Source organism: Hypanus sabinus, chromosome 4 (assembly GCF_030144855.1).
Source record: "Hypanus sabinus isolate sHypSab1 chromosome 4, sHypSab1.hap1, whole genome shotgun sequence".
Taxonomy (NCBI): domain Eukaryota; kingdom Metazoa; phylum Chordata; class Chondrichthyes; order Myliobatiformes; family Dasyatidae; genus Hypanus; species Hypanus sabinus.
The window spans coordinates 22,560,443-22,581,674 of NC_082709.1; the positions used below are offsets into that span (position 1 = coordinate 22,560,443).

General features: G+C 40.7%; 1 protein-coding gene across 1 annotated transcript; it reads right to left on the reverse strand.

Moving 5' to 3' along the window:
• Positions 1-2,685: 2,685 nt before the first annotated feature.
• On the reverse strand, positions 2,686-19,547 carry LOC132392552 (plasma membrane ascorbate-dependent reductase CYBRD1). The gene is made up of 4 exons (XM_059966565.1): positions 19,101-19,547; positions 18,021-18,229; positions 5,747-5,901; positions 2,686-4,399 (listed from the first exon to the last, which is right to left on the reverse strand). Exons 1-4 carry the CDS (start codon positions 19,303-19,305, stop codon positions 4,105-4,107), a joined length of 864 nt encoding a protein of 287 aa, XP_059822548.1. The 5' UTR covers positions 19,306-19,547; the 3' UTR covers positions 2,686-4,104.
• Positions 19,548-21,232: the final 1,685 nt, after the last annotated feature.

The window sequence follows — 21,232 nt, forward strand, 5'->3', positions numbered from 1 at the left end:
CCCAAGAATTTCTTTGTTCAGTTCAGGCTTTGGTAACCATGGTTATTGTACCAGAAGCAGGCCTCTGTCTCTGGTTCCTACATTCTTGCAGAGGTCATCTGGGTCTCATATCTCATCTGTTAATTAGCTATCCCTCTTGTCTGCCTTCATTTTGAGATGTCAGAAATGCACTTTGCCTGTCAGTATTTTGAAAATATGTATCTTCATCTGTTTATCTCTTTAACATGTTTGTTTTTTCTGGCCCTGGCCTCTATTTGTCATGGGGGAAACTTTGGAGTGTATTCTGAAGCTGTCTGTGCTGTGGTGGAAACTATCCTGGAGCCAACTCAATCAACTTTAAATATGTAACTGTGATCTTGCACTCTCCTGTGAGAACTCTTAATGGGCAGCTTGTTTCTTATCTCGTGCTGCTGATCAAACTTCATGGGTCAGATTTGTCTTTGTGGGGCAGGAATACACTTTATCCTATTAAATTCAATTCCATTATATGACAGCTAACCGAACAAGCCACTTCTGCATGTCCATGATATCTCATTATGCCCATGATTTGTAAATATACAGTTTGGCTGGGAGCAGTATGTCCAATAGATCACAAGCTTTTGTCATGTAAGAAGTCTTGTTGCACTAGAGGTGGTGGTGGATTTTGGTAAGAATATCAGCCTTCATTGAGAGCTTGTTCCCAAGATATTTTATAGGGTCTTGTAATGGACATTCATTGGTGAATGGTGGTGGTTTACAGGAAATTAACTTTTAGTTGTGCATGTTGAGTAATGAGGTTCATTGTTGCTAATATTTAAGTAAATGAGTTGATAATTTGGAACTCTGTCTCAGAATGCACACACAGAAGAGATTCTGCAGAAACTGAAAATCCAGAGTAACATACAAAATGCTGGAGGTACTCAGCACACCTATGGAAAGTCCCAATGAAGGGTCTCAGCCTGAAACATCGACTGTTTATTCCTTTCCATAGATGCTGCCCGACTTGCATTTTGTACGTGTTACTCAGCACACATGCAAGCATTGTAATCATCATCTGCACGTAAGCATTCTGTTGTGTGAAGTTCTGTTAACCTATTTTCCATATAAGGGGGAAGAAAGGTACAACCTGATTTTATTGTATGAAATATTAATTCTGTTTCATTCTCCACAGATGTTACCTGACTGCAATTTTACCCTCAAACAATCTGCAAATGTTTTGTAGGTGCTTGAAATCTTGACCACCACACACACAAGATGCTTTTGAGGGGTTTTTTTTGCAGTCAGGCAGCATGTATACAGGAGAATATCTGATGAAGTGTTGCACTGCAATAAATCTTAAATTTGTTAGTGAATTGGAGGTATGATGACAGATGGAAGAAAAGTTTGTGTTGGGGTGGAGGTGGGGTGAAAAGGGGAGGTGCAGGTAGTAGGGAGGACTTGTTAGCTATAAAAACAATTGGGCAATGTATCAAATACATTGGGCAGTATGTATCAATGCTGCAGTTAGCCATGATGCGTTGAAGCCCATTGTTGGCCAGAAAGAATGACAATCTTCAAATCAGTGAATGCAAATGAATCAAGGACAGTGGAAGCAGTCTTTGTTCTTGCCGTGTGTTTGGGGTTGGAGGCTGCCATTTTGTGAAGACACTTGATTCTCCATTTTGTGAGCCTGACATGCTGGACTTGATTAGTGTTTTAAAGAAGACACAAAGACCAGGTAATCTGCTGGACTGGAGGTCATTTCCAAATAAGGAGTTGTTTGTGAGGTGTTCTTTGGTTGGCTATAACATGCAGACTTGTGATTCAAGCTCATTGCTGACTGAGAACAAAGAGCCATGAGTCAGCAACTGTCCCTTGATGGGAAGAGGACAATAGATGGAGGCTGCTTGGACCAGAGCCAATGACCAGGTGTTAAAGGCCAGACACATGACCGGCAGCCATTGACACGGGAGTACGACATTTGAATTGATAAGCAATGGATATAAAAGTGGATGCTTTGTGTGCGCCAGTGGCAGTAACTTCGAAGAATAACCATCGCAGACACAAGCGAGAAGAACCCTGCATGAACACATGGAAAGTGAGTCGGGACCACGAGGAACAAGGAGCACCTGGCCAGCGTAAGTTCCTCCGCCCGGGTAATACCTTTGCTATTTGACTATCCAGGAGAGTCGGGGGTACTTAGCAGTTGTTTGCACAAGGTATTTAGTGTATAAATTCACGTATTTGTTAGTTTGAACAATAAAGGTAATTGTCAGTAAATACTGATCACTCTGTGCCTCTCTCAGAATCGTTGGAAGAGGTAGAAGCAATATCTCTCTCCCTCCTCTCCTTTCCAACACCATAGTTATTGTGGAGTAATGAACGGCTTACCTTTTCTTTGAAGTGAAAATGCAAGACAGTTGGGAACTCGATGCAACACATAAAATCCAATGTTTAAAGATTTGTGGTGAGTTCTATAATCTCTCCTGCCAAAACAAGATTATTGGCTTGCACACGACTATATTCTTGTAACCCAGCTGCAATGCTTGTTTCTACACTGCTACGTTGCAGGTCAATCTTGCAATGCTGCTAAAATGCAAGATCGCTATAATAAAAATGGTATTTAATTGAATTTGGTGGTACATTTCCATTCTCTTCTGCCGATTAATAATTATCTTGTCCTCATTTGTGTTAGAAGGTTTTAAAAATGGTGAGGCATAGAAATGAAGTATGGCTAAGGAAATAAATACTAAGGGACTTGTAGTCATTTTTATTTAAATAAGTGAATATACAGAGCATATAATAATGAAAACAACAGTTAAATGGTATATTCTCTAAAGAGATGACTAAACAAATTTGATTACCATTATATAAAGTATGTAAGGTATCTGTTTCACAACACATTTATCAGGCATTTTGAAGATGATACGAAGATTGCAGGTGTAGTGGACAGTGAGAAAGGTTTTCAAAGCTTGCAAAGGGATTTGGACCAGCTGGAAAATGGGCTAGAAAATGGCAGATGGAGTTTAATACAGACAAATGTGAGGTATTGCACTTTGGAAGGAAAAACCAAGGTAGAACATACAAGGTAAATGGTAGGGCACTGAGGAGTGCAGTAGAACAGAGGGATTCCAAAAGTGATGTCACAGGTAGATAGGGTAGTAAAGAGAGCTTTTGGTACATAGGCCTTTATAAATCAAAGTATTGAGTATAAGAGCTGGAATGTTATGGTGAGGTTATATAAGGCATTGGTGAGGCCAAATTTGGAGTATTGTGTGTAGTTTTGGTCACCGAATTACAGGAAGGATATTAATAAGGTTGAAAGAGTGCAGGGAAGGTTTACAAGGATGTTGCTGGGACTTGAGAAACTGAGTTATAGAGAAAGGTTGAATAGGTTAGGACTTTATTCCCTGGGGTGTAGAAGAATGAGGGGAGATTTGATAGAGGTATATAAAATTATGATGGGAATAGATAGAGTGAATGCAAGTAGGCTTTCTCCACTGAGGACAGGGGAGAAAAAAACCAGAGGTCATGGGTTAAGAGTGAAGGGGGAAAAGTTTAGAGGGAACATTGCGGGGGGGGGGCTTCTTCACTGAGAGTAGTGGGAGTGTTGGATGAGCTGCCAGATGAAGTAGTAAATGCAGGCTCACTTTTAACATTTAAAAAAAAACTTGGACAGGTACATGGATGAGAGGTGTATGGAGGAATATGGTCCAGGTGCAGGTCAGTGGGACTAGGCAGAAAAATGGTTCAGCACAGCCAATAAGGGCCAAAAGGCCTGTTCCTGTGCTGTAATACTCTAATGTTCTAAGTGAAAAGTTAGATCAAAGTTTGGTTTTGCAACAAGTTAGTCTGTTAAAACCACACATACATACAAGGGAAAATGTCAATGTTATCAATGAAGGAAATGTAAAGCATAAATGTAAAAATGAAGGTTTTTAATACTGATTATACTGAATTGTTGCTTAACAAAAAAGAAATGCATTGAAGTCAGTATTTTGCCTCTGGTTCCAGGAAAATAATCCTAAGCCAACTGTAAACCATTTTGGTTATTTTTGTTCACTTAGGCACTATTGAATGTATAACACTTAAAAATTATTAAAAACCTAAAACAGCAATAGAGCAAATTACAATTCATTTCATTTCTTAGAATGTTGCTCTTTGGCCCACATCTTCAAGATTGACTTGTCTCAGTCTTGGCGTGTTCTCTCCAACATTGTCCATACTGATTTCAGCTGAAATACTTGTTTTGTTTAAGGTGGATGCTTCGTCAATACTCATGCTTCCTTTTATCTGTTCCGGAGGGCGTTTCCATTCAGGTCGTGTGGCAATCCAGAAGATGTATCCTCCAAAGACTAAAATCAGAATTCCAAGAGCATTGACAAGTATAGCCTCAGGAGGTGACTGAGCATAGGAGAGTGTGACATTACTTCCTGGGCGCCTGGAAAAAAAATGTATGAAATACTGTATGATAATGGAAAATCTCCTTTTAGATGAATATATTTGTGTTTGTATTCAAAAAAAATTTGAATATTCATTAGCAACAGTCCAAATTTAGAAGTCCAATTGAGGAGTCAGGGTCAAGTCAGACATTTTCAAGTTCATAAACTCATTCAAGCAGTTTTTAAAATCAGTACTTTTCCTGCTGCATCAGCAAATAACAAGCAATCGTGAGGGTCGGCTTTATCCCTGGTGTTAAGGGTAGCAGGAGAATTAAAATGTGATTTCAATTAACACTTTTAAATCAGCTTCCCTTTTAACAGATTACAGTAGCTTTCCAAAGCGGAATGCAAAATTCTGAAACAAACATTGTAAATGATTTAATATATATAATTTAAATATATATATATATACACACACACACACACACACACACACATATGAAGTGTGTGTGTGTAAAAGTGATATTATCTTCACACAAAAAACCCGGGACTTTCTGGAAGTCAAAATGTGAATAAGGATAGGCTGCATCAATGGTCAAATATCAGAGTGTATCTACCCTCTTATGTTTCCACCCCAAGACCAACAAAAAGTTAAACAAAAAAGTCTATTTTAGTTTTAAGTTTCCTACCTAGAATTAAAAACAACAGAAAACTAGGTGAGATAATTTGCACAAGCAGAGAAGTTTGTCTTCTGGGCACATTTGTTTTTTTTTAAATAATAGTAAATTGCTTGCTGGTTCCAGTCTAGTTTTACCTTTGTTTTGAGATCAGTATATTTTATTACAATTGCTAAAGTTGAAATGTATTTGGAATAAACAATGTTTTATAAAAATAATATGAATATATTTGCAGTTCTTAAAGTATTTTTAACAAAATTGAAAAATTATCCACTGATCCCAGTTGAATCATGCTTGGAAGGAATGTGGTTTGAAGAAATTGGGTATTTAACCTCTGTGTCCAATTTAATCAAGTGGCTGGATGCTGAATAGATAATAGAAGCTTCATACTAAAGAAGACCATACATGTATGATGTAGGTTCACTGTTTTGTTACTATATTTTACCATTTCAGATAGGATAAGCAGAAACTCCAATATTGCTAAATAACATTTAGAAATAAAGGAAAATAGATGGTGATGAATTTGCTTTAAGATACTACAAATTCTTTAACTTTTTTTGTTAAAATTTACTCTGAAATGATTTATCCATGAATAAAAGATAAGATGAAAATCTGGAATATGAACATATTGTATACTCTAGATCAAATACTTAGTGCAGTAAATCTTCATACTGTACAAATACAGTATAGTGATGATTATTTCAGATAATTATAATATTTTATACTTACAGAGTGAAAATAAGTTTTTCAGTTATTCCTGTTTCAGCCGCAATAATTGCCATTCCAAAGATGAAGAGACCAGCGAACACATGGATTGACATGTAAAGTGCCTTGATATACATGGGAGTGAATGGCAGCAAAAAAATGCACAACCCTAATACTATCTGCAAGGTAAAAAGATACAGTTTACTATCATATAAGAATCTTCTCAATAATTCCATAGTCATCAGATGATTAATGGCAAACAGGCAACTTCAAGAAATCAAGCTTACAGCAGTTCTTTATAAATATAGAAACATAGAAAACCTACAGCACAATACAGGCTCTTCGGCCCACAATGCAGTGCCGAACATGTACTTTAGAAATTACCTTGGGTTACCCATAGCCCTCTATTTTTCTAAGCTTCATGTAGCTATCCAGGAGTCTCTTAAAAGACCCTGTTGTATCTGCCTCCTCCACCGTCGGCAGCAGCCTATTCCACGCAATTACCACTCTGCGTTTTTTTTTTAATTACCCGACACAACCTCTGTACCTCAAAACTGTGCCCTCTCGTGTTGGCCATTTTGGCCCTGGGAAAAAGCCTCTGATCATCCACACGATCAATCCTTATCATCTTTTACACCTCTGTCAGGTCACCTCCCATCCTCGGTTGCTCCAAGGTGAAAAGGCCAAGTTCACTCAACCTATTCTCATAAGGCATGCTCCCCAATCCAAGCAACATCTTTGCAAATCTCCTCTGTACATCCTTCCTTCGTGAGATGACTAGAACTGAGCACAGTAGTCCAGGTGGGGTCTGACCAGGGCCCAATATAGCTGCAACATTACCCCTTTGCTCTTGAACTCAGTCCCACAGTTGTTGAAGGCCAATGCATCGTATGCCTTCTTAAACACACAGTCAACCTGTGTAGCTGCTTTGAGTGTCCTATGGACTAGGACCCCAAGATTCCTCTGATCCTCCACGCTGCCAAGAGTCTAACCATTAATACTATATTCTGCCATCATATTTGACCTACCAAAATGAATCACCTCACACTTATCTGGGTTGAACTCCATCTGCCACTTCTCAGCCCAGTTTTTCATTCTAACAATGTCCCACTATAACCTCTGACGGCGCTCCACACTATCCACAACACCCCCAACCTTTGTTAATTTAGCAAATTTACTAACCCATCCCTCCACTTCCTCATCCAGGTCATTTATAAAAATCATGAAGAGAAGGTGTCCCAGAACAGATCCCTCAGGCATAATTCTGGATTCACAAAGCAAGGTTCTCTTGGATCCCATGCCTCCTTAATTTCTCAATAAGCCTTGCATGTGGTACCTTATCAAATGCCTTGCTGAATCCATATACACTACATCTAGTGCTCTACCTTCATCAATGTGTTTAGTCACATCCTCAAAAAATTCAGTCAAGCTTGTAAGGCACGACCTGCCCTTGACAAAGGAATTGCTGACTATTCCTAATTATATTATACCTGTCCAGATGTTCATAAATCATGTCTCTCAGGATCTTCTCCATCTTACCAACCACTGAAGTAAGACTCACTGGTCTATAATTTCCTGGGCTATCTCTACTCCCTTTCTTGAATAAGGGAACAACATGCGCAACCCTCCAATCCTCTGGAACCTCTCCTGTCCCCACTGATGATGCAAAGATCATTGCTAGAGGCTCAGCAATCTCCTCCCTCGCCTCCCACAATAGCCTGGGGCTCATCTCGTCCAGTCCCGGTGACTTATCCAAGATCAAGTACAGCCTCTCCTCTTATAGGCTTATCTACATAGTGTGTCAGGAAACCTTATTTAAACCCCTAACTCTAGGGAGATGCCAAACTATATTGAGGAAATTAAAATCTCCCATTACAAAAAACCCTGTTGTTATTGCACCGTTCAGAATCTGTATCCCTATCTGCTCCTTGATGTCCCTGTTACTATCGGGTGTTATATATAAAAAAAACACCCAGTAGAGTTATTAACCCCTTCCTGTTTCTAACTTCCACTCACAGAGACTCAGTAGACAACCCCTCCATGACTTCCTCCTTTTCTGCAGCCGTGACACTATCTCTGATCAGCAGTGCCATGCCCCCACCTCTTTTGCCTCCCTCCCTGTCCTTTCTGAAGCATCAAAGGCCTGGCACTCAAAGTAACCATTCCTGTCCCTTAGCCATTCAATTCTCTGTAATGGCCACAACATCACAGCTCCAAAAACTGATCCACACTGTAAGCTCATCTGCTCATCTCATTTGTTCATGATGCTTCTTGCATTAAAATAGACACATCTCAAACCATCAGTCTGAGCATGCCCCTTCTCTATCACCTGCCTATCCTCCCTCTTGCACTGTTTCCAAGCTTTCTCTATTTGTGAGCCATCCACCCCTTCATCTCTTCAGTTCGGTTGCAACCCGCCCCGCCCCCCCCCCCCCCCCCAGTAAACTTCCTCCAATAGACTTAGCAAACCTCCCTGCCAGGATATTGGTCCCCCTCGAATTCAAGTGCAACCTGTCCTTTTTGTACAGGTCATGCCTGCCGCAAAAGAGGTCCCAATAATCCTGAAATCTGAATCCTTGCTTCCTGCTCCAATCCCTCAGCCACACATTTATCCTCCACCTCACTCTATTGTTGCATGGCACAGGCAGTAATCCTGAAATTACCATTTTTGAGGTCCTGCTTCTCAACTTCCTTCCTAACTCCCTGTAGTCTGTTTTTGGGACCTCCTCCCTTTTTCTACCCCTGTCATTGGTACCAATATGTAATAACACCTCTGGCTTTTCTCCCTTCCACTTCAGGATATCGTGGACGTGATCAGAAACATCTCAGACCCTGGCACCTGGGAGGCAAGCTACCATCCGTGTTTCTTTCCTGCATCCACAAAATAAGTGAAATGTGTTAAAGGACCAAACAGAAATTGAGTCACAGTTTTAATAATCTTGAAGTTATTCTTTTATCCAGAGAATACCAAAAATAGATCAGTTCGATTTGAAAATAAATGCCACTTAACTATTTGCAGATTTAATGAGATTTTCTGTATCATCCACCATCTGGTCCCACCTCCACACAATCAAATTTGACTAAAAGCAATGGGGACAGGCAATAATATGAAGTTCAAAGAATATCGTCGAAAACTGGCAGAAAGATGTTTGTTGTTGGTTATTGTTCAGAAACTTAAAACTTAACTTTCTTGTATATCTTGAGGGATTGCATGTGACAGAATGGGGGGGGGGGAGAGATAGATTTACAGGTAGCCATCTGCTTTGGAACAGGACACATGAACATGGAGTCATAAAGAAAAGACAGTGAATGCATCCTTAGCTACAGATAGCAATGATATAAAGGACAAGGAGAGACATGGCCACAGTCTTGAAAATAGCTTACATTGTCTATGGATTTATAAGTGAGTTGTAGGTGAGTTATTGAAGAGCTTGTGTTGGTTTCAAGGAATCTAAAGTAGAAAGATTGCTTTAAGACAAAGCATTCTAGGGTTTCTTTGCATTGGTAGTGGTGACTGGATCTGATGTTAGAGAAAGCAGTACTTGATGCAGACAGTTTTATACCACCACAGAGTATGAGGAGGTAGTAGGTATACCAGTTCTAAAAGAACTATTGGGAACATTTGATTTCAGGGAGATAATTTGTTAAACTTTAGGGGAAACTGGAAACATAGAATATAGAAAGTTACAGTACATTGCAGGCCCTTCGGCCCACAATGTTGTGCCAACCATGTAACCTACACTAGAAACTGCCTAGAATTTCCCTAGCGTATAGACCACTATTTTTCTGAGCTCCATACGCCTATATTAGAGGCTCTTAAAAGACCATATTATATCCGCTTCTACCACCGCCGCCAGCAGTGCATTCCACACGCCACCTGGAGTATTGTGTGCAGTTCTGGTCTGCATACTTGCATAAGGATATACTGGCTTTGGAAGCAGTGCAGAGGAGGTTCACCAGGTTGATTCCAGGGATGAAGGGGTTAACCTATGAGGAGAGATGGAGTCACCTGGGAGTTCAGAAAATGAGAGGGGATCTTATAGGAACATACAAAATTTTCAAAGGGATAAATAAGATAGAAGTAGGTGACTTTGCCTCAAGATTCAGGGGAGAAGATTTAGGACAGAGATGAGGAGAAACTGTTTTTCACAGAGAGTGTTGAATCTGTGGAATTCTCTGCCCAGGGAAGCAGTTGAGGCTTCCTCATTAAATATATTTCAGAAACAGTTAGATAGGTTCTTCCACAGTAAGGGAATAAGGGTTATGGGGAAAAGACAGATAGATGGAGCTGAGTTTATGGCCAGATCAGCCATGATCTTATTGAATGGTGGGGCAGGCTAGATGGGTCAGATGGCCTACTCCTGCTCCTATTTCTTATGCCCTAAAACCTTAACCCTGGCATTCCCTCAGTTTCTATTTCCAAGCACCTTAAAACTGTGTTCTCTTGTGTTAGCCATTTCAGCCCTGGGAAAAAGTAGCTGGCTATCTACACGATCGTGCCCCTCATCATCTATCGGGTCACCTCTCATCTTATGTCGCTCCAAGGAGGAAAGGCTGAGTTCACTCAACCTATTCTCACAAGGTACGCCCTCCAATCCAGGCATCATCCTTGTAAATCTCCTCTGCACTCTCTCTACAGTATCCATATCCTTCCTGTAGTGAGGTGACCAGAACTGAACACAGTACTCCATGTGCAGTCTGTCCAAGGTCTTATATAGCCATAACATTACCTCACGGCTCTTGAACTCAGTCCCATGGTTGATGAAGGCCAACACACCATACACCTTAACAACACTGTCAACCTGCACAGCAGCTTTGAGTGTCCTACCAACACGGACCCCAAGATCTGATTCTCCACACTGCTGGTCTTGCCATTTATATTATTATCCTGTCTTCAAATTGAATGTACCGAAATGAACCACTTCACACTTAATCTGGGGTGAAGTCTATCTGCCACTTTTCAGCCCAGTTCTGCACCCTATTGAAGTCCCGCTGTAACCTCTGACAACCCTCCAGACTATTCACAACACCACTAACCTTTGTGTCATCAGCAAACTTACTAACCCACCCTTCTACTTCAGCCAGGTCATTTAAAAAACCATGAAGTGGAGGGGTCCCAGAACAGATCCCTGTGGAACACCACTGGTCATCGGCCTCCATTCAGAAAATGAACCATCTACAAACACTCTTTGCCTTCTGTGGGTAAGCTAATTCTGGATCAACAAAGCAAGGTTGTAGATGGGTTATATTAGTTTTAGACAGGTCATATTCTGCATGGAGGTCGGTGACTTACAAGGATGTTGCCTGGATTGGTGAGCATGCCTTATGAGAATAAGTTGAATGAACTCAGCCTTTTCTCCTTGGAGCGACGGAGGATGAGAGGTGACTTGATAGAGGTGTATAAGATGATGAGGGGCATTCACCATGTGGATAGTCAGAAGCTTTTTCCCAGGGCTGAAATGGCTAACACAAGAGGACACAGTTTTAAGTGGTTGGAAGTAGGTACATAGGAGATGTCAGGGGTAATATTTTTTCTAAAACACAGAGTGGTGAGTGCATGGAATGGGCTGCCAGTGACAGTGGTGGAGGCGGATACAATAGGGTCTTTTAAGAGGCTCCTGGATAGGTGCATGGAGCTTAGGAAAATAGAGGGCTAAGGGTAACCCGAGGTAAATTCTAAAGTACATGTTCAGCTCAGCATTTTGGGCCAAAGGGTCTGTATTGTGCTGGGGGCTTTCTATATTTCTATGTTTCTAAGGTCTCCATGAAGGAGCCTTGCATGGGGAACCTTATCCTTATGCCTTACTGAAAGGGGCAGGTTAAGGAAACAACAATAGTTTTGATTTCGAGGGGAGAAGTTCATGAAATCCTTTCACTGCATGTCACATCTCCGCAGAAAAATCTTGGGAATATTTTGACGCACCTGATGGCACAGAAGATCTTAGAGCATAGATATAAAAGGTATGACTATCGATGTGGTGTCAAGAAGGGAGCATGTTGATAATGGTAGATACAGTGGACAGGCTCAAAGCAGCACAATTTAATATATCAAGATGCTTAAGAGTTGAAGGATAGAATGGATAGTGCAAAATAATGTAATATGTTATGGAACAGCAAGTTGAAATGGACTTTTAAAAAAAAGAGTATTTCTATATAAGGGCCATGCACATAAAACCAAGAAAGGGATATAGGATTATTTTAAATGTTCTTGGGGGTCCATTATGAGAAGGATACAAAAGCCATGAGATTCACTACTTTGAATCTGAATGGGACTGTAGAGGGAGAAAGGCAATGTTTTTTTAATGAATTTATTTTGAATCAGATATTGAAATAATTGGCTGCACTGGAAAAGTTTTTTGAGGATGGATAATGAAATGTTTGTTCTTACGGAAAAGTTGGTAACGAGTGGCAGTGATTCAGCTCGCTCACTGAAAGGAATGACAGGAAAGTGTTGTACCTTGTGAATATTTACACACGTGAAGTACCAAAATGTGCAGAGTCAGGTAAAATAAAATGAGAGAGAAGTGATCTCAACCTATACAGTTAAATCAGTTAAAGGTACAATTAATTACCAGTGGTAAATAATGCAACAGGTATTCTATTTCCTACACTTTCTTCATGCCTTCTTCCCTGCCATCTCAGAATTACAATGATTCCTTTTCTTCACTTATGTCACTCAACACACACTGCCTGTTCCAACCACTCAAAAGTACCAGATGTCTAGTCGCAATAACATTGATCTCTTTCAAAATCAGCTTCCTCCATCCTTTCAGACAGTGAATTCCAGAACATGACTACTCTGCATGAAAATAACTATATTCAATCTCTGGTTTCTTTCCTGACTATCTTTAACCTATTTCTGGAAACTATTTCTTTTCATTAACTTTCCCAAAGTTCTTTTTAACTTCAGTGTCCTTATTAAGAATATAGAAATGGAGCTGCCATTCAGTCAAACTTGTATGAGACATTTTCACATTTCTACAATAATTGGTGTGAAAGGTATTGCTTCTCTGACATTTCTTGGTTCAATTTTTAATATTATATCCCTTGCTCTTGTTCTTATAAAAACCAACCTACCTTAAACAGGTCCCAATTAAATCACCTCTCAACACTAGGGGCAAAATCCAGATGTGGTCTAATCAGATCTTAGTGGATAATCTCTGCATTAAGAACAATCTTTTTTTTCCATGATCATTCTACATATCAGAAATCCCTCATATATAATCTCTCTAATACCCTTTCTGAAGTTTTATCTTCATTCCAAATGAAAGGCATTTTAATTTGACACAACATTGCAACATATACCTGAATAATGTCTCAATCACTCCCATATCCAGGGAAGATTGATATATTGTACCTCCTGCTATTTCCATCATTACTTCCATCATCATTGTAGGATATCTCCCATCCAAACAGGAAGATCTTACAATTTTTTTAAATCATCTGCTCAAATTCTATAGCTACACACCACAAACTTCCAGATCACTGAATCTTTCATTGCAACATTGGCAGTATCTCAGTCATGCCCAGTGCCTCCACAAGATTATTTATTTTTCAATCTTGTCATCTTAAAGCCACATTTAACAATTGCAAAGATTTGACACAAATATTTCTCTTTGACGAGAATCAGAACAAGTACGTTATCAATTTAAAATATTCACTGAAATGAAGGAATTGCTAGAATGAAAGGTATAAAGGGTTACTGAAGTCTAGAAAGTTTTGTCATATGGGAAACTTGAGATGAAAATTGCTCAGTTTTAAGAGAAACTTGAAACTGCAAGGTGCTTCAGGTGTGTGAGGTGGGAGTGTGGCCTTTGTAATAAGGCACTGCTCAGAGATGACATGTTTGGGGCATTATCCAGTGAGGTAATACGGTAGAACTTAAAAATAAGAAGGGAGTGGTCACACTGGTGGGGCTGTATTATGGACCCCAATAAACAGTGGAAACTGAGCAGGTGTGTAGAGAAATTGTTCATAGTTGTAAGAATAATTGTTGTACTATTGAGGAATTTTAATTTCCCTGGTATTGATTAGGCCAACCAAAATGCTAAGGCTCTGGACAAGGTAGAATTTGTGAAATAAGTCCAGGAATATTTCCTGAGTAAATATATAAAGTGTCCTACTTACAATACTGAATCTCCTCTGAGGAACTGAGGCAGGGCAAGTAACTGAAGTGGCAACCAGTGAGCACTTTAGCTCCAGTGACCATAATTCTGTTAGTTTTACCATAGTCCAAGCCTTTAGAGTTTTCTGAAGTAACCACAACAGTACAGGAATTAGTCATGAATGCTGTCTATTTGGACTTTAGCAAGGTCTTTGACAAGATCCTGCATGATAACCTAGTCTGGAAGCTTAGGTCTCATGGAATGCAGGGAGATCTAGTGAGGTAGATTCAAAACTGGCTCGGATGTAGGAAGCAGAGAGTGGTGGTACCTCTTCAGAATGGACTTTGATGATTAGTGGTGTACTGTAGGGGTCAATGTTGGGGTCCTTGTTATTCATTATTTATATAAATGACTTGGATGCAAATGCACAGGGCTTGATCAGTCAATTTGCAGATTACACAATATTAGTAGTGTTACGTACCCCGTAACTGGGTGTCTGACCAGCAGAGAAAGAAGAATCCGTTGGAGTCTGGTGGTACCAAACTAAAGGTGTTTATTAATAAACTACACAATACAATATCAAAAATGCAAATATACATATAAAACAAGTTAGCAGTAATAAACCTAGAAGTGTAGGAATAATAATAATCAATAATAAACAAGCTCTATCGATGTCTAGGGATAAATGAATTGTCATAGGAAAATATAGAGTTCAGTTCATAAATGCTGAAGTAGTTATGGTTGTTGTATTGAAATCGTTGGAGAGAGAGAGAGAGAGAGAGAGCGAGAGGAAACAGCTACAGCAGCCAAACCTTCCTTTGCTTTCTTAATCCGTCGTATCGTTGTGGTCATTCAGTTATGACCCCTCTGGTCTTCAGCTAGACCATTCTTCTGTGGTGGACTCATCACTCTGGCATGAGTGGACACACACACAAGTCCCCACTGGCCCCGCTGTAACACTGTGAGTTTTACTGATCAATCTCCTGGGTCGGTCTTCGAAGCCCCCACCTTTCTGTGGGTTCCCAACACTCAATCAATGTCCACTGGTGTGTCTGAAGGGTGTCTCTCCAGACCTGTCTTTTTATCCCCACTTACGGGGTCTCAGCTATCCATCAACTCTCAAATCAGGCCACTCCTGCTACCTCCTGAGGCATGTTACAAGTAAAGTACAGTCCTTGTAGTAGAAGGTCAATAATTCAGGAAGAGTCAAAATACAGTAAATCAACAGTCTCTCTCCCCCTCTTAGCTGTAGCAAATGTTCTTGACTGGGCTTTATCTCTCTCTCATGAGCAGCATAACAACAGCAATAGTTCATAGTTCTCAGGAGGGGGGTTGGGAATGGTTAACTCTGCACCCCATTGACCATCAGGTCTGTTCATCACTCATAACAGTAGGTATTGTTGATAGTTCAGAAGGTTATTGTATATTACAAGGGGGATCTTCGACAATGAGGGAAGTGAGCTGAGAGTGGCAAATGGATTTCAAATCAGGTAAATGTAAGGGGATGCATTTTGGAAAGTCAAACCAGTGTAACACTTATATGACGAATATCAGGTCACTAGGGAGTGTAATGACACAGGAACATAAGAGTACTAGTGCATAATTTGTTAGCAGTGGCATTGCAGGTAAACTCAGTGGTGAAAAATGTGTTGAAGATGCTGGCTCATATCAATCCTGGCACATCAGAATCAGAATTGGGTTGTTATCACTGGTATGTGTCATGAAATTTGTTAACTTTGCAGCAACCGTTCAATGCAATACATGATAATATAGAAATAAATAAATTGCAGTAAATATATATATATATATAATGAATAATTAAAAATTGTGCAAAAACAGAATATATTAAAAAAATAATGAGGTAGTTTTTATGGGTTCAATGTCCTTTTAGGAATCGTATGGCAGAGGGGATGAAGCTGTTCCTGAATCATTGACTGTGTGGCTACAGGCTTCTGTACCTCCTTCCTGATGGTAACAGTGAGACGAGGGCATGTCTTGGATGATGTGGGTCCTCAATAATAGACGTCGCCTTTCTGAGGCACCACTCCTGGAAGAAGTCTTGGATAGCACAAAGGCTAGTACCCAAGATAGAGATGACTACTTTTACAACCTTCTGTAGCTCCTTTTGGTCCTGTGCAGTAGCCCACCACCACCCACCCCCATACCATTCAGTGGTGCAACTTAACAGAATGCTCTCCACAGGACATCTAAAGAAATTTGAGTTTTTTAGTTGACATACCAAATTTCCTCAAACTCCTAATGAAATAAAGTCCCTGTCTTGCCTTCTTCATAGCTGCGTCAATATGTTGGGAGTAGGTTAGATACTCACAGATCTTGACCCCCAGAAACTTAAAATTGCTCACTCTCTCTACTTCTGATCCTTCTATGAGGATTCGTTCATTTTCCCTCATCTTACCCTTCCTGAAAATCAGCTCTTTTGTCTTATTGACATTCAGTGTAAGTTTGATGCTGCAACATCACTCAACTAGGTGGTATATCTCACTCCTGTATGTCCTCTCATCTCCATCAGAGATTCTACCAACAATGGTTGTATCATCAGCAAATTTATAGATGGTATTTGAGCTATGCCTAGTCACAGTGTCATATCTATAGAGGGAGTAGAGCAGTGGATTAAGCACACACCCCTGAGGTGGGCCATTGTTGATAGTCAGTGAAGAGGAGATTTTAATCACCAATCCACACAGATTGTGGTTGTCTGGTTAGGAAGTTATGGATCCAATTGCAGAGAGAAGTACAGAGGCCCAGGTTCTGGAGCTTACGATCAGGACTATGGGAATGATAGTGTTAAATGTTGAGCTATAGTCATCGAACAACATCCTGACATAGGTGTTTGTATTGTCCAGGTGATCTATGGCTGTGAGAAGAGCCACTGAGATAGCGTCTGCCCTAGATCTACTGAGGTGATCATTAGGTTCAATCAGTTTCAATAGGTACATTTAATGTCAGAGAAATGTATACAATATACATCCTGGAAATCATCATCTTTGCAAACATCCACAAAAACAGAGGAATGCCCCAAAGAATGAATGACAGTTAAACATTAGAACCCCAGAGCTCCCCCAGCTCCCCCTCCCATATACAAGCAGCAGCAAAGCAATGACCCCCCTCCCCCAGCATGAAAGCATCTGCACCCCCACCAAGCACTGAAGTATACAGCAAAGCATCAATAAAGACACAGACTTGCAGTACCCCAAAGACTACTCATTCACCCGGTATTCAACATACCACAGGCTCTCTCCCTCCCTAGTAAGGGAAAAAGAGGTGTCCCCTTTTCACAGTGAGAAGGGAGACATAACGAACAACTCGCTGATTTACGATGTCAAAAGTCTGTTGCTTTGCTTTTTCTAAGCTCTGCACCCAGAGTCAGCCCCAGAAAGGCATATGTAGGCCTATAAGGTATCATATAGTATACATGAGTATAGGAGTTAGGATATTATGGTGCAGTTATATACATCATTGATGGGGCCACACTGGAAGTACTGTGTATATATACTTTGGGTCACCCTTTGAAAGGAAGAAAGTGGTTAAACTGGAAAGAATGCAAGAAAGATTTAAGAGGATGTTTCCAAGTCTAGAGGGCCCGAGCTGTAGGGATAAGTTGGTGAGGCTGGTTGTTATTCTTTGAAAACAAAGGAAAAGGAAGGACTACTTTAGCGAAATGTTTAGAATTATCAAAGGCATAGATAAGATGGATGGTAAGAGTCTTTTCCCCAGAATTGGGGAGTACAGAACTGGGTGCATAGATTTAGGGCGAGAGGGGAAAGATTTAAAAGTGACCTGAAGGGCAACTGTTTTCATACGGAAGTTGGTGAGTATGTGGAAAGGGAAGCGTTAAGTCCAGCACAATAGTATCATGTAGGAAGCACCTGGGTAGTTACAGGGAGAAGCCAGGCTTAGCCAGATGTGGTGTGAATGCAGGAAGTAGATCAGCATGGACTATACCCGTGCTGTATCGCTCTCTGACTTAGTTATGGACAGTTATAGAATTAGTTATAGTTCGATCATGCAATGAACACCAACGGGCCTCCTGTACTAACAAGCCCCGTGGTTCTAATACAAAGTTAACTTGTTAATCACTTTGTTTTTTTTACTCAATGTTAATTTGTGCTGTTGCTTCAATTCGGTGTAGTTTTATTTGGACTTTTGTATTTGGATTGAAAATAATCACTTACTTGCAAAGCATACATGATAACTGCAGCCAGTCCAATCCAGCTGTGTAAGCTGTACATATTTGGAATCTTCTTGGAGTTGTGGAAGTCAAAAACCGCCACGAGTGAAATGATCATAAGCATAAAGGTTGCAACAGTGAGGCCGGCATGAATGATCTTCATTCGCAGTTTACTAAAGTTCCATGTCCAAGGCAGTCTATAAATGATCAGCGCTGAAGGAAATTAAATGATTCTTACTGCAGGAAGTAAATCTACAGATACATAAAATCCCCAATATCACAGACCAATGCAAAAACTTTGTATTAATAAATTTAATTTGATTAAAAATGTGAGAATGGCAAGATTGTTTTCGGCCACCTCCGACACTAGGTATGGGTAACAAGAGCTAACATCTAGGGATAAACCTCTCTTACATCACACCATTATACTGACAATATATATTAGTCAAAGCACACAATCCAAAGAAAAAAGATTCTTGTTTAGTACATTTCGCTAAATAAAGCATAAAGTTAAAGGGAGTAGAAACGCCCTGCACACGTTCATCCGGTTTTGTCGATTTTCGCCTATCTTAAAGTGTTTCTTAAATGTGTAAATCAAGATGTAAACAATTTTAAAATCATTAGAAACAAGAAGAAAATCTGCAGATGCTGGAATCAGTAGAGCATGTTTATGTGCAGCAAATACTTAATTTCTGTCCGCATATCTTTGCCCATGGAACGAACCCATTAATTGGCTATACTCCCGAGTTTTAAACTCGGTATTACGAATTTATTAGCGTTTTAGACGAAGGAGATCGGCAAGCAAAATCCCAGCTGAGGTAAAATAGGTAAAAATAGTTATTTCACACAGTGTTAATGTTCGGCGGGCCTAAAGTTCGTACTTCAGGATTAATGCGGGCAGTGAATAGTTCTCTCTCTGCAGAATATCTATCCAACGCCGTGACCCACGTTACAACGTTCCAGCCGGTACTCGTGTTTCTTTTTGTTGGCAAGTGTGTTTTAAAAGTACGATTTAGGCAACATTCCCCAATCCAAACCCATCCTTTCCCATCACCCCACCCCCCCAATCTATCCACCAACATACCGAATCCGTTGATGAAGATGAATCCTACGGTGCTGAGCACTGGGTGCCAGTTAAATTCAAGCAGTCCCGAATCCCACGCCAGACCCCCTCTCCAAAAAAGCACCCAGGTCAAAACAGTGGCAATCGAGAGAATTCCCAGCAAAAGGGCGGCGAGGAGCAACGCCACAAACTGCCGGAATTTTTCCATTTCTTCAAGGCTGTGCATTCGCAGACTGAGGGAGAAGCTGCGCTCAGTGTAACGAGCGGGGGCAGTGGTCCGTGGCGTGAATGGCACTCTCACCACACCAGTGTCCTCATCTTCCGGCCACCGGTGGTGAATTATTTAAGCAAGATTTTGGATGGCAGCAGAGCCTTGAATGCGCTGCGTATAACTAATCTGTTGCGTAAATTGAATGTTTTGTTTCTTCAGGAAGACCAACTCTCTTATAACCGAGGCTTACTAGGTCCGATTTCTGTTAAAATAAACTTTTAATAGCAGCGCGCATGCGCGAGCTGATCACGCCAAACATCTGGAAGTTGGCAAGTTTACACACTTGAAGCAGAATCAAATTATTAAATAATATGACTGACAAAGAATCTATTGTATCTTCTCAACTGTCAATAAGGAATTTAGATTATCTTAATAGTTGTTTTATCGTCGGGTATGAGATTTCAAACCGTCTTGAAGCCATTTCCGAGAATGGCTCCAGCTGCAGTTTGTTTTGGGCGATGGTGTCAACACCGTGACTCAGCAGCTGCGGGGAGCAGGCTGGCATAAAACCAAGGAAAAGAAATATAACTTCTGCACGTGATTGGATTAAAAAGTCACACGCGAGTTTTGCTTCATTGGCACAACTTAAAAAAAAACTCGTTTCATAACTTGATGCATTTGCATAATAGTCCTGTGGATAATCATTGTACTTCCAAAATAGTCATAGAGTTCTGCGGCGCAGAAACCGGCCCAACAAGTGAATGCTAACCACTTTTACTAATCCCTGTTGCCTGCATTAATCTGTATCCTTCTAGATTTTGCTCAGTCAAATACCTGTCTAGATGCCTCTTGTGGTGTTACTGTTTCTCCCAGCTTCTTGTCTGCTCATTCCATGATATCATTGTGTGAAAAAATTTCCCTTCACTCCCGTTTAAACTTCCTCCCTCTCTTAAAACAGTCTGCCCTACCTATTGTCTCTCATTAATTGTGTGTACTTCTGTCATGTCATTTCTCAGCTTCCCCTGCTCCTGTGAAAACAAGCCATGCTATACAATCTCTTCTTATAACTTAAATTCTCCAATCCAGGCAACGTCCTTGTAAATCTTTTCTGCACCCTGCACCATTTCCAGCTTAATCACATCTTTCTTGTAGTTTGGCGACCCAAACAGCACAAAATACTCGCAAGGGCAGCCAAACTAAAATCCTGCACAACTGTAACAGGACGTCCTAACTCAGTGGCTGAGCTGATGAAGGCAAGCACGACCACCACCTTGCTATTTCCAACCAGCCCCAAGACCTCTTTGTTCTCAGAAATCCCTCAGATATTCACCATGCGCGTTCTGCCCCAGTTTAACTTCGCAAAATCCAACACTTCACACTTAGCTAGGGAGCAATACAGCATACCAGCCCAGCCAATCCATGCTGAGCACAGTACCCACCCAGCTGCCTGAGGTCCCTCCAGCCTCCCAATGTACAGTCCTCTACCTATTCAAGTACATCAGGCGGCTGCCCGTCAGGAGTTTGCACGTTCCCCCTGTGACGGTGGGTTTTCCTCCGGGTGACCCCGTTTCCACCCACAGTCCAAAGACATTTTGGTTGGTACGTTAATTGATTGTTGTAAATTGTCCTGTGATTGGGCCAGCATTAAATTGGGGGGTTGTTGGGCAGCGTAATCAAAGGGCTGGAAGGGCCCACTCTACACTGTATCTCTATAAATAAATACATTGATAACTTTTGTATCTGCATCAATCGCTTCCTCGGCAGCTCATTCCAAATACTCACCGTCCTCTGTGTAGAGAAAGTTACCCCTCAGGTACCTTTCAAATGTTTCCCCTCTCACCCTAAAGCAATGCTTTCTAGTTTTTAACACTTTATCTGGGAAAACGACCTTATCTGTACCTCACATGATTTTATACACCTCTTTTATGTCACCCCTCAGTCT